The 13,468-nt window shown below is 41.1% G+C and overlaps 3 protein-coding genes across 3 annotated transcripts; 2 read left to right on the forward strand and 1 right to left on the reverse strand.

Moving 5' to 3' along the window:
* Nucleotides 1–57: 57 nt before the first annotated feature.
* cUnh22orf39 (chromosome Un C22orf39 homolog) lies at nt 58–3,311 on the forward strand. The gene is made up of 3 exons (XM_083645149.1): nt 58–122; nt 1,266–1,433; nt 2,608–3,311. The coding sequence occupies exons 1-3, from the start codon at nt 93–95 to the stop codon at nt 2,737–2,739; spliced, it is 330 nt and encodes a 109-aa protein (XP_083501275.1). The 5' UTR covers nt 58–92; the 3' UTR covers nt 2,740–3,311.
* Nucleotides 3,312–3,423: 112 nt separating this feature from the next.
* Nucleotides 3,424–6,191, reverse strand: mrpl40 (mitochondrial ribosomal protein L40). The gene is made up of 5 exons (XM_083644930.1): nt 6,032–6,191; nt 5,300–5,383; nt 5,048–5,203; nt 4,078–4,159; nt 3,424–3,972 (listed from the first exon to the last, which is right to left on the reverse strand). Exons 1-5 carry the CDS (start codon nt 6,091–6,093, stop codon nt 3,745–3,747), a joined length of 612 nt encoding a protein of 203 aa, XP_083501056.1. The 5' UTR covers nt 6,094–6,191; the 3' UTR covers nt 3,424–3,744.
* A 298-nt stretch (nt 6,192–6,489) lies between these two features.
* On the forward strand, nt 6,490–12,457 carry acaa2 (acetyl-CoA acyltransferase 2). The gene is made up of 10 exons (XM_083644210.1): nt 6,490–6,603; nt 8,532–8,698; nt 8,828–8,956; nt 9,206–9,322; nt 9,506–9,653; nt 9,775–9,950; nt 10,302–10,431; nt 10,571–10,641; nt 11,179–11,333; nt 11,460–12,457. Exons 1-10 carry the CDS (start codon nt 6,588–6,590, stop codon nt 11,542–11,544), a joined length of 1,194 nt encoding a protein of 397 aa, XP_083500336.1. The 5' UTR covers nt 6,490–6,587; the 3' UTR covers nt 11,545–12,457.
* The last annotated feature ends 1,011 nt before the right edge of the window (nt 12,458–13,468 follow it).

Consider the following 13,468-nt stretch of genomic DNA (forward strand, 5'->3'; position numbering starts at 1 on the left):
CACCTCTAAGCTGGTTGCCAACCGCCAATCAAATCAAAAGAACAAGACTGTCAAAGGGTAAGCTAAAGCTAGCAGCTAACGCTACACAGGCAATGGATCGGTCTGAAGAAGCACTGTGGAGGGTAATGTATAATCAAACATTGAATTGATCAAATATATCTGGCTTGATTAATCTGTTTTGTTATGTATTACATTAGGCTTTGAAAGAGTGAACGTGCCAATGCAGAATACAATAGCCTAACTGGACAACGTAACCTTTCCATTGACCCGTGTAATAAATAAATCATTTTTACATCAGACGAAGCTAGCCAGCGCTTTCTTTTGTTTCACTATTTGCATGGAAGGCGAACCTTTCGAAGTAAACTAACACCAGTCCATTTCGAAGTATTACCTGGATTAATCTATTTATTGCACCCTCAAGGAGGCGCTGTTACACACGCGCACATACACCCATAGACTGTCCAAATCACCGTGACGTCACCATGTAAACAAATTTACTTCCGGGTACCACTTGGGGAAGGCGGCAGGTTTAAATGTGCGTGTTGTCAAATAAATGCTGTCAAACCCTCTCGTTGTTTTCGGCCGACTACTTTCAATTTAAATGGTTAAACGGTTGGTAAACATGCTTGTCCGACGTATCTAGCCTTTCTTCTGTGTTTGTTTTATGTAGTGTTAGCTAGCTAATAATGTTTGTTTGTCTGTCAAACTCGCTGTTTTTTTGCAGACTCGTAACCTCGCGTCACCAGGCTCTTCTCGGCGAGAGCAGACTCGTTAACGTTACAGACAGAGCTACCGACGCCACGTTAATTTAATTTAGCGTCAAGTCTACTCTGGTCTGGTCCAACAGGTAAATAAGCTAGTCTGGTCTCCACTAACGTTAGTGAAAGTGTTGTTATGAATGATATTAAACAACAACACAACACGGACGAACCATTTTTGTCTTCTTTGTCTGTTTTTGTCTTCAACACGTCAGTTTGTGCCGTTCACCGCCATTATAATGTGTGGACCCAGGGGTACCCGGAAGTAAATGTAAACATCCCGCTGATTTGGTCTATTGAGTCTATGCACACGCAGCACATACAGTTTATGCACAGCACACAGTGTATTATTCAAGTTATCGTTTTCTTTGATGCTTTCAACACGTTTGCTATAGCATAATGGTTCAAATAGAAATAATGTACACACCTTTCCCAAAAGCACAACATAACATATACATTTAAACTGGTGCTGCTGACGATTTTCTGTTTCTGACTCTGTCCATATAGCCACCTCGTAGCTGTGACAACTACATGAGTGAGTTCAAACACTGCAAAAGCCTGTGGAACCGTTTCCACCACTATTACACTTATGGAACGTCCCCGACCTGCCAGCAGTGGAAAGAGGACTACTACAGCTGTAGGGAATGGGAGAAACACAGAGGCACAGATACCAAGGTACAAACTGTCAACTATCAAAGATGTCTGTCTGCATGTCCTGAAAAAATCTTGAAAGATCTTAAATTATACTATACACCGTGGCTCCTGCATTACATCGCTGGCTTGCTGGAGAAGCTAAGCAGGTCTGACTGTGGTTAGTCCATTTATTTATATGGGACTATAAACACCAAATCAGGGGGGGGGGGGTCTGCACCGCAAATTTTGATTTGGTGTGAATAGTCCCATAAAGTTTAGCCTATTATTTTTTTATTGCTGTGTGATTTATCGCACAGATTACCGTATTCGCTTTTGGTCTGAAAAGACCTTAAAGATCCCATCGGCACTCTTCGCAAGAGCAGGAGTGTAAATCCGGTGCCCTGGCTAAATTCCCACACAGGCCTTCCTTCTATCATGGCCACCTAATCATCTGGCAATATCTAATTGCCACTTTCTGCCCTCAACTCTCCACCGTGATAGCTGATGTGTGGTGCAAACTGGCTGCCGTGCATGACCCAATTGGGTGCTACACATTGGTGGTGGATGAGTTGAGTCCCCCCATACACACACACACACAGATATGTAAAGTACTTTGGGTGCCTTGAAAAGTGCTATATAACTCCCCCCTCCCCCAGTGAGAAGTTAACCCAGTCACACTGATCTATAGTCCAATAGGTCTTCAGTTGATCTCATTTTCACAATTATTTCAGATGTGAAGTTGGTCTTATTTAATTCTAACCAGCAGTAAAAATGTCCCCAAATATATTTAGAAACCATATCAAATAGAATGTAGAGCTTCAAAATACAATCATCACTTTTTACATTAAAAACTCATGTTAGTCAGTGTTTATTATATTGATCCTGTTATTCTTTTTACTCAATTGTTTTATTTTAGGCATCTTATTACTGCGGTTTTAATTACCGTTAAATTGATTGTATGATTTTGCTTTCTTTGCTGCTTGTTTTTAACTGTTTTATAAGGTGTCCTTGAGTGTTTTGAAAGGGGCTCACAAATAAAATGCATTATTATTGTTATATCATGAGCAATGTCACTTGGTGTGTGTGAAAAGTTGTCTTAAATCGATTAAGTGAACACAGAGGAAGTCTCAAGGCTCAGTCTGGAATTGGTGCATGTTTGACTTTCACAAAACTCATAGGCTTTATGAAACATTTCTAATTTGTGTCTGTTTTGCAGGAGGCGTTACTGAGGAGTGAAAGGAACAGAGTGGCAGAGCAGAGGAAGTTCAGCCCAGTTTGGGAGCTGAGGCGAGAGCCTCCCAGAGACTGGCATATGCCACTGAACCAGGATCAGCCTCGGGACTCCTGAACTATTGCTGTCTTGCCTCCATGGCAACCAAACAAAGTGAAAGTAACAGTTGAGACAGATTTCACTGCATGGACGTGCAGAATCCTTGAGTGCTGGAGAGACTGTATTCAGTGGACTGTTGCTATAGTTAATTATTTTACATGGCCTTGAATTTATACAATCAACTACCAGTGTCATCACATGGCAGCAGTGAGTGGATAAAAACGTGGAAAAGTGAAAGTATTGATACATTATTTCCAAATTCTATATGATTTACGAGACCTTGTCTATTGGAAGTAGCGCACGTCTTCATAAAAGCTTGCACACTTACCTGATTTGTCAACTAAAGATGCATAATTTATTCAGTGAAGTAAACAGATTTGTATGAGGATGATAGTGTGAATCAACAGGCATTTTACATTAATTACAACACGGTTTCTGTGTAGGTGTTCCAACCCTCTTTACCAAGCTAAATGTTTAATTGACCACAGCTTGTGTAAACTGTAGCATAGAAGCAGACAGCATTCTGCCTCAGTAAATGGGTTTGATGCATCAGACACTGGCCCGTTTTACTGTTCAGTGTGTAAGACGATAACTATAGTCTTGTCAAATTGAGGGATGTATAAATGTACAAAGATTCAGTAATGACGGATGTGTGTTCCATTGTTTTGCTTAATACCATAAAATAATTCAGAACTAAGCATATAATAAAAAACACATTTTAATTTATATTGGTATACTTTCAAGTTATGTTTTATACAAAGGCATGGATTTGGGAAAACAAACTAACTCTAGATCCAATTCACTTAGTTCCAATTCACTAATGCTCACATTTGATACAAATCTATTATAGAACTGAATTGATCATATTGTTATCTGGAAATATCTATTCCTCCTTTAGCACACTTAGGTTGTTGAAAGCCTCAATGTCCAATTCTCTTTCATCTGTTTGGCTGGTTAAATCATGTAAGAACACACAGTAAGTGACAATTTACAAATCAGCTGCACCCACATGTTCCATTTTCATCACTGAGTGTAGACTTTGGTGATGTCATTGTATTTGCCATCGGGTGCATCATACTTGGCCTTGGGTGGTGTGTAGCTGGGTCCTTCACGACTGAAGGGAAAGACAAGGGTGTCTGGCTTCAGCGCTGCCTGGTAAAGCTCCTCAGACTCGATCCTGAGCTCCTGCAACGCTTCCCTCTGGGCCTCCAGAGCAACTTCAACAGCCTCCATTTCAGCCATGTGCTGCTTCTGCAACAAACAGAACGATAAGCACATTTAGCCCAGAAGCTGTATGTGATGCTGTGGTTTGGACAGTTGTAAAGTGATGGAGCTGTGAAAACTAAGTCAAATAACCTGTTTGTAGCGACACCACTCCTTCAGGAGCAGAGCTCGGCGCTCACTCTCCTCAAAGGACAGCCTTGGTTTAGAGCGTTCCCTTTGTAAAACAAGTGAAAATAAACTTGATTTATATAGCACTTTTTATTAATTATTTCTCCAGCCATCTGGGAGCTCTGATGCCAAAGGCCTGATCAGCTTTTTTGATGTACATTTTGGAACAGCCAGTCAGGATCTACATGAGGACCTCCGGCTCATATGGGGTATAATTTGGTGCCAGACCGATCCCTAAATCCATGCCTTAAAAGTGACCAGTGAAGTCTTAAAGTCGGTTCTAAAACTTAACAGGTAATAGATGATAAAACTGAGGTGATGTGATCTTGTCTGTGCCATGCTTAATGCTTCTGCATTTGGTACAAGTTGGAAAGGGAAGAAGAATTTCAGGAATACAGACAGAAGATAATTTATAAAAGCATGGGTGACTTCTTACGGATCAAAACTGATTCATTTTGGAAACATTTTTCATTTTGAGAAAAACATGATTGCACATGTGTTTGTCAAAACTCAAATTTGCATCAAAAATGTTGTACAACTTTCTTGCTGTCTACTCGCATGCAGGATTCTGTGACCCCCAGAATTGTAAGGGATGCACAATTAATTTGATGGAAATCCCAAAATGAACTACCGGTACTTAAATTTCCAAATTGCATGAAGCTGGCATTTCTGGCATATGGATGAAATTACATATTGTAAACACACTTTCAGTGTATTCAAACAGCAAATGATTACAGTTGGTATTCTTTTCACCTTGTGAGTATGTGTGTGTGTTTTGTCAGCATGATGGCATCCAAACTGTGCAAGATGCAGTCACAAAAACTTTACAGGTGTGTAGTTGACATAAAAATTAAGGTCGAGTTTGAACATGGCAGTGAACAGATCAATATGGTGAACATATCTGCATGGTGGACAGAAGTGATATGAACTGTACTTCGTTTCATCCAGGAGTTTGGCTGGAGTGTTGAAGTCTTCTATAGGGACGAGCTCCGGTGGGACCTTCTCCAGCTTCTTCAGCTTCTTCCTCATTCTCTCCCTTATCACCTGCTCCCTCCTGGGGTCCACTTTCTTCTTCTTTCTGGGCTCCGCTCTTACAGAATACAAAGCAGAGCACAAATTCAGGCATGATGGAGATATACTGCATTACTTGTTATGACATCTCAAGTCACACACTGAACCATCTTACCTTAGGGGAGCAGATGTCTTCAGTGTCATCACCGATGCAAACCAAGGACTTTGTACAGCATGGTAATTTTCTCCCATCAAAAAGCTGTTAAATAATGCAGAATAAAAGTCAGTGGTACATCATCCTTGGTAGGAATCTTACTTCCTCTAGTGATTTGGAAGTAGCGGGCTAGCAGCAGTCTCTGACAGTCTTACCAGACCAATTAATTTAGAAAATAACCTCACAGCGATTGATAACCACCAGAGCTGTGACCAAGTCTACTTTGATTGAATCCCAATCCCAACCCAGGCCAGTCTCAAGTCTTGAGGCCCAAGTCTAGATGTAGCCAGATTACCAAGTCAAGTCATTAATGTCAAGTCTAAACGTAGAACACCAAGTCAAGTTAAAACAAATCAACAGTGAAGAGTCCAGTAATTTAATTTAGAGCGAGGGAGAGAGAGCAATTGGAAATTCAGTAAAGTATTCTCTTCATGCATCAAGTCTCAAGCAATTAAAATTGTGACTGGAGTCCAAGTCGAAAGTGACTGAACACAGTATCTGGTAGAGGAGACAACATGCTATTTGCTCGACGGACGAGACTATTTTATAAACCACAGCCCAAAGTTAGCAACATTTAGCTGATGGTTGTGTTGACATCATAGAGTAGCCTGTCAAGTTGACAGCCAGGCAAAACCTAACCCAGCTAGCTGCGGCTTTGCTAGCACAGAGACAGGTCCAACTGGAACTACTCACCTGGATGTAGCAGTCTCCCGGGATAGAACCCTGCAGAGGGAACGCGATAAAGCGAGAGACATTGTTTCTATTTTGTTGCTTCACTATAAAGACATTCTCGGAGAAAGAGATGTCCACATGCAGCTACAAATCCTGCTTGTCCCCTTGATTGACTGTTGCTGCTGCGAGTGCGACAGGACAGAAGCACAGAAGATGGCGCATGCAGATGACGTTGCACATCAAAGTCGTATGGCTGATTTTGCTATGGCACTTTCGAGTAGTTATTGTTTGCTCAGGAAAACGAGACATGGGCAAACTATTAGCCGCATTATAAATGTGATCAATAACAAACATGACGTGTTACATTGGTGATTTTTTTTACCCATTGGAAATTAATAAATTGTACGTATTAGGCGTGACAAATATTTGTCGAATGTTATTGTCCGACCAGAAACTTAAGTCATATTATATGGGTAAAAGGTCGTTTCGTTCCTTCATATACAGCCCCGGGTGGACAGAGAGTGCCGCAATCGAATCTACTTTCTTCTCGACATTCGTGGATTGTTGAATCGACATCATGGTGCTTCTCAGAGGTAAACAAGTATAGTTTCAGTTCAGTCAGCCAGACAGACATGCAAGATGCTGTACATCTGATTTGTGCAGCAGTAACCACAATAATCCAAAATGTTATCAGTGATAAAAGTCAACACTTTGAGTAAATGTTGAGGAGGAGGTGTGTGGTGCTCTCACTTGTTATGCTCTATACTAGGCTACTGCAGTGATTCTCAACATTTTCATATCAAGATTCAAGATTCAAGATTTTTATTGTCACTCCGTGGTACAAGTATCACGTGTGAAATTCTTGTGCTGTGGACTCCGTTTACAACATAGTACAAATATAACAGGGCATATGAGTGCAAAAACAACAAGAGACACAACAAGCAATAAGGCAGTAGAGTGATAAGACAAGTCAGAGACAGTGGCATATTCACTGCACAGGTGCACATGTACATGTCATACTTTAGACTTTTAACTTCGACGTATTTGACGTACAGGTGCAAATAGCATATACCTAATTAAACATTAGACATACATAATGGTAGCAGCTACAGTACGGTACAGTACGGCTACTACACTATTTGTGTATGTTAAGGAGTCTCGTGGCCTGCGGAAGAAACTGTCCCTCAAGCGATTTGTGCATGCTTTTGGGACCCTGTATCTCCCTGAGGGTAACAGGGAGAACAGGCTGTTGTGGGGATGCTTTGTGTGTCAAAGTGTGTCAAAGACCACTTGTCTGCAAATTTGCCCAGAATTCCATGCCTATCTTAACGTTACAGTAGAGATATAACAGTGACACTATGACAAAACAGTAATTATTCTACATTCTCTAATTGTTTAACTTCTTGTCAATTATAATTGTGAAGTTTAACAATTCATCAATTTGCTGGGGACCCTCTGGAACTCACGTTGAGAACCACTGCTCTACTGTAAAATAGGGGAAAGGTGACTGGCAGTATATCAGCAACTCCAGTCTGCAACCCCTTCAATACATTTTTAATAGAAATGTTCTGTTAATTTTTCACATTTCGATTATTTTGTCTTTGATTTAAATAATTATTCCCTCATTTCACTCTTTTCTCACTCTGTCCCTTCATCTCTGTCTGTTCCACTTTGTATTTTACCAGACTAACCACAGACAGAACCTATAGAGGTTTCTGTCAGCCAAGCTGCAATGCATATTTATTTTAAAGCCAATACAATTCAATTAATATTAATTCAGCAAAATTCTTTACATAAACATAATTTAATGGGGCAAATGCTCAAAGATGACAGCCTCCTGATTTTCAAAGTCATCACACAGTGCAAACTGTCCCAGTGTCAACATCCACGTTGCCAGGTTAGACAGATAAGAAACCGAGACAAATGCTGGATGGCACTGTACTGTCACTGGTTGGTGAGCCAGGTTTATTTATTTAAATTCAGCTGGCTGTCATCTTGACGCACTTGATCAGTTAAGATAAGATAAGCTGCACTTTATTGATCCCCTAGGGACATTTGGGTGTCACAGTCACAGCAGCAATGTACAGTACAGTAGCAGGACAAAGTACCGGGAGATGATACAAAATAATTCAATAGTGCAGAAAGGATACAATATTGCAGAAAGGATACAATATACAATCAACAATATACATGTAAAACAATTAGAAAGTGACTCAATGTGTGTGTCCATGTGTGTGTGTGTGTGGGGGGGGTGTGATGGGAGATGGTCACAGCTGACTGGTGCAGCGTCGCGGCTTATAACTGTTGATCTTTCCCCTCATCCTCTCTGCCTATTGATAAACGTGTTCTAACAAGGGAATTATACCTATATATATATATATATATATATGTCATTTATATGGTTATTTTGCACAGTAGCCCTCATCAATCCTCCTGGTCTGCTCAGGACACTAGAGTATGAGGATAGTCCGTGTGTAGGAGGAAGCCCTGTAAGCAGCTGAAATTCTCTGTCTCTCTGCAGGTGTATTCGTTGTGTCTGCCAAGCGCACTCCGTTCGGTACGTATGGTGGAGTGCTGAAAGACCACAGTGCCACGGACCTGGCTGAGCACGCGGCCAAGGCTGCCCTTGCCGCGGGGGGCGTGGCTCCAGAGCTCGTAAACAGTGTCATCATGGGGAATGTCATGCAGGTATTGTAAATGCAACAGCCAGCTGAGTTCCACATGTTCGCCAACGTCAGGAACATCAACACCTTTCATTCCTGTGTCCACCTCCCCCATCGCCTCCTATTCGATCCCCCTTCCCCCTTTCAATTTCAGAGCTCAGCTGACGCGCCCTACATCGCACGTCATGTGGGTCTGAGGTGTGCTGTTCCCATCCCAGTGCCCGCTCTTACTGTCAACAGGCTGTGTGGATCTGGGTTTCAGTCCATCATCAATGGTGCTCAAGTAAGCACTTCCAGTAACAGATGATGTTCTACAGTCTACATGGCAAACACTTTGTTTTCAGTTAAACACCATAATAAAGTTAATTACTGTATCAAATGCCTCTAAGACCTTAGTCACTGCAAGTACAATCACAATATTTCATACTATCATCATATCAGTTGTGATACACACCTGTGTGTGTGTGTGTGTGTGCGTGCGTGTGTGTGTGTGCGTGTGCGTGCGTGCGTGCGTGCATGTGTGTGTGTGTAGGAGATCTGTCTGAAGGAGTCAGAGGTGGTGTTGTGCGGCGGATCGGAGAGTATGAGCCAGGCGCCGTACGCTGTTCGCAACATACGATTTGGTACAAGGTTTGGAGCAGACCTCAAGGTTTGTCTTTTGTCATTTTCTCCACTCACTATACATTTTTTTTTTAAATACATGAACACAGTTTGTTCATGTAACTCCAAAGGACAAGAACAAAAAAAATCTCTATCACAAGATACATTGCCCCTTGGCCAATAGGGAACGGAGATGTGATCCTTCATAAATGTCTCGTCATCTGCTTGACAGCTGGAGGACACTTTGTGGGCGGGGCTGACTGATCTGCACGTTAAGATCCCCATGGGCATCACAGCAGAGAACCTGGCCGAGAAATACCAGATCACACGGGAAGACTGCGACAAGTACGCACACCAGACCCAGCAGAGGTGGAAGGCAGGTGAGAACAGCTGCATGTGTCATAGATTCATGCTCAAGCTATCTGGTTCTTGCCCTGTGGAAGTGGAACACAAGTTCACTCTATATGGTTGGGATGTCAACGCATTTCTTTATATCTGCAGCTCATGAGGCTGGTCACTACGTAGCAGAAATTGCTCCCATTGACGTGAAGGCCAAGAAAGGCAAAGTGCCTATGGCCCAGGATGAGCACCCTCGTCCCCAGACCACACTGGAGCAGATGGCCAAACTGGCACCTGTCTTCAAGAAGGGAGGAACTGTTACTGCTGCCAACGCATCGGTGAGCCGAGACCACCACAATGTTGACCCCTTTATCACTTTATCAACTTTACTCATTCCATTCCCACACCAGTGTTTCCAAACTATGAAACTGTAAACAAATATGTGGCAGCTTCAGCATGGGTTTAAAGCTCATTGTTGTTGTCATGGGCAAAGAGAAAATGTATGAAATCCTTTCAAAATACATTGGATAAACTCAAAATTGCATAATGGTGAAGCTAAAGACAAGACCTGAACATTTGAATTGATTATGAAGACACACGATTTTCTCAATTTCACATAATATAAATAGTATTCTCATATCTACAATGACAATTACCATTACCAAATAAAACATGCTCCTCATCTCCAGGGTGTCTCTGACGGAGCTGCTGCTGTGGTGATCGCAAGTGAGGATGCACTGAAAGAGCACAAGCTCACTCCATTGGCCAGAATAGTGGCCTATCATGTGTCAGGCTGTGACCCAAGCATCATGGGTATTGGTGAGTGACACGAGTGTGATGAAGATGCTGTAACATTTGAGTAAATGTCTTACGTGTTCCTCTTACCTAAAAAAAAAAGTCATAGTATTTGGCATGGTTTCTTACAGTAAGATTGTCTGGTGTCCTTTAATCATCTTAGGTCCAGTTCCAGCAATCACAGAAGCTCTTAAAAAAGCCGGCCTTTCTCTCAGCGACATGGACCTTGTGGAGGTATGTAACTTACTCTAATGGGAAAAATGACTCTCTGTGACTCCCTACCTTAGCATACACTACCATTTAAAAGTTTGGACTAAAAAAAAAAATATTTTCGACATTTTAGAATAATAGTTAAAACATCAAAAATATGAAATACTGTAAAACAAATGGAATTATGTTGTCACCCAGAAACGTGCAAACAAATCAAAACTATCTTCTATTTTTGATTCTTTAAATTAGCTGCCCTTTGCCTTGATGGAAAGGCAAAGGCTTCAGAAATAAATTATACATAGGCATCAACTTCAATAATTATATTTGCCCAAGAAGCACATTTCAAGCATTTAAGCATTAGCCTTTAGATCAAAATGGCTTGAAGATAACGAAAAACATAGTACATTCAACCAGGTTTGTCCTGGTAGTCACCTCTCATATAGTGACAGAGCTGAATTACTTCTGCCCCCTGAATACCCCTGACCACTACAATATCCATACTGATGTGTATGGATTGATTCCGATAGTGATTATGGATTAAACTCTCTTTGCTCTGCACAGGTGAACGAGGCGTTTGCCGCTCAGTATCTGGCAGTTTCCAAGGCGCTCGGCCTGGATCCAGAGAAGAGCAATGTTAACGGTGGAGCTATTGCCATCGGTCATCCTCTTGGGGCATCTGGAGCACGCATCACTGCTCACCTGGTTCATGAGCTCAGGTAGCCTTTTCATTGCTGATTATGGATGTGCCACTGTCATGACATGATATTATTGATGTGTATAATATCTCAATTGAGATGTCTGTAAATTCGGTACCTTGGAATAATCGGTTTCTCTTCTCGCAGGAGACGAGGGGGCAAGTACGCTGTTGGCTCTGCCTGCATTGGCGGTGGCCAGGGTATTGCCATCATCCTTGAGAACATGCAGTGAAGACGCCATCAATATGCACCTATGCAATCACGTCCCCTCGCATATAGCAAACAATTTATAACCAACAATGCCATTGACCCACACTAGAACAAAGTTGATTTTTGGCACCCTTCCACACACACACACACACACACACACACACACACACACACACACACACACACACACACACACACACACACACACACACACACACACACACACACACACACACAAAAGAGGGCAAATGATCATTGGGGAGGCTCTACTGATTTTTTGTTTACCCTGGTACAGAAAAGGACTAACATTCAACACTCATTTTGCTCCTTCATAACCTTTTTTCCTCCCTCGGTTTATTTATATGAAAATATTCAATAACTGTTCCTGTCTAATGATGCCTTGAAGCCTTGTGAATTGCAGGTATATCTCATGTTTTTGTCCAGCCAGTGTGCTAGTCTGCGAGAGGCTGTTTTCTCTGTGGGTCTCGACTCCAGATGTAACTCCGAGGGCACATTTACCTCTGTAGTATATTATTAACTCAAAGTACAGTATGCATTTTGTCTGAGGTTGGATTGGGGGAAACAGGCTATTTTCATGTGGAAGAAAGCACTCTAACTCAAATTTTTGCCTTAAAATGCTCTTAGTCACTCCATATCATCAGGGATCAGTTTTGCCCTAAAATATGTCTGAACTCTCGGGGCTCCAGCAGATAATGATTTTGTATTTCTGTGTCAAAGATCAAATAAAATACAGTTTGAAAAAGAAATATATTTTTTTTGTATTAACTCTCTTACTGATTAAGACTTGCATTAAATGAACCACTGAGTGGCATCAGCTCTCGGCAGTATTGGTACAACATCCTGCATTCATTAAATACTGTGTTCACTATGTTTTTTCTGGTTTCGCCAGGAATATGGATGTTTGGACCACTCCAATAATAATAGGGAAATTCTTCTTGCAGCCAGATGAAAATACATTCAGCAGAGAATGATTTTGTATTTCTGTGTCAAAGATTAAATAAAATATAGTTTGGGGAAAAAGTATCATCTCTCTTACTGATTGCATTAAATTAACCACTGATTGACATCAGCTCTTGGCATTATTGGTAGTACAACATCCTGCGACCATTTATATTGTGTTCACCATGTTTTTTCTGGTTTTGCCAGGAATATGGATGTTTGGCACATAAATTCAGTTCTCTGAGGGAAATTCTTGCAGCCAGATGAAAATACATGCCTATGTAAACTTAAAGCATGAAATGTGTAAAATACAAATAACCTTCCGTGTAAAAAAAGAAGCATGAAATGCATACAATGTGCATAAAATCTTCCTTAAAGCATAAAACAAAATGCATAAAACTGTCACTACCCAGCCACAGCATCACTATAGTTACATCACAACCAACATGACCATGAACCTCATCCATCATTAGTGCTAAACCTAAACCTTGTCATATTCATATAGGCTATGGAGCCTATCTCAACTACTGGCATTTGATGATTTAGCAGGTTGGGTAGCAGGGAGAGTTTCTCACCCTGTTGTGGTTCTATGCCTATTTTTATCCACACGGCCCTTGTTGTTGTTGTTGTTGTTGTTGTTACTGTATTATTATTATTATTATTGTTGTTGTTGTGGTTGTTGTTATTATTATTATTATTATTATTATTATTATTGTTGACCAATTAACCTTGGTTTATGCATAGAAAATAGTATTTTATTTCCCTTGGAGCTTGACTCTCAATTTAATTTAAATTTGTATTTTATAAATTTGTATTTTATTTGGACTACAAGGGCCATGACAACCCTGAAAAACGACGCTCCCTGCGTCAACGTCATTATGCAGCGTCGTTATATGCGTCACATCCCCGGATGTCTGTCTTTTTTTCATAGCAAAGGTAAGGTATCCTTGCCCCCACATTACTCTCGGAACAAAATCTGTTTCCAT

This window comes from Poromitra crassiceps (assembly GCF_964638095.1).
Source record: "Poromitra crassiceps genome assembly, chromosome: 10".
Lineage (NCBI taxonomy): Eukaryota > Metazoa > Chordata > Actinopteri > Beryciformes > Melamphaidae > Poromitra > Poromitra crassiceps.

Excerpts from the sequence above, each read along its gene's own strand:
- mrpl40 (XM_083644930.1), bottom strand. The coding sequence starts at position 6,093 with ATGTCTCTCGCTTTATCGCGTTCCCTCTGCAGGGTTCTATCCCGGGAG. Across the intron at positions 5,384-6,031 it reads CGGGAGACTGCTACATCCAG|CTTTTTGATGGGAGAAAATT; the intron begins GTGAGTAGTTCC and ends ATTATTTAACAG. Across the intron at positions 5,204-5,299 it reads AAGACATCTGCTCCCCTAAG|AGCGGAGCCCAGAAAGAAGA; the intron begins GTAAGATGGTTC and ends GTATTCTGTAAG.
- cUnh22orf39 (XM_083645149.1), top strand. The coding sequence starts at position 93 with ATGGATCGGTCTGAAGAAGCACTGTGGAGG. Across the intron at positions 123-1,265 it reads CTGAAGAAGCACTGTGGAGG|CCACCTCGTAGCTGTGACAA; the intron begins GTAATGTATAAT and ends CTGTCCATATAG. Across the intron at positions 1,434-2,607 it reads ACAGAGGCACAGATACCAAG|GAGGCGTTACTGAGGAGTGA; the intron begins GTACAAACTGTC and ends TCTGTTTTGCAG.
- acaa2 (XM_083644210.1), top strand. Across the intron at positions 9,951-10,301 it reads TTACTGCTGCCAACGCATCG|GGTGTCTCTGACGGAGCTGC; the intron begins GTGAGCCGAGAC and ends CCTCATCTCCAG. Across the intron at positions 10,432-10,570 it reads CCCAAGCATCATGGGTATTG|GTCCAGTTCCAGCAATCACA; the intron begins GTGAGTGACACG and ends TAATCATCTTAG.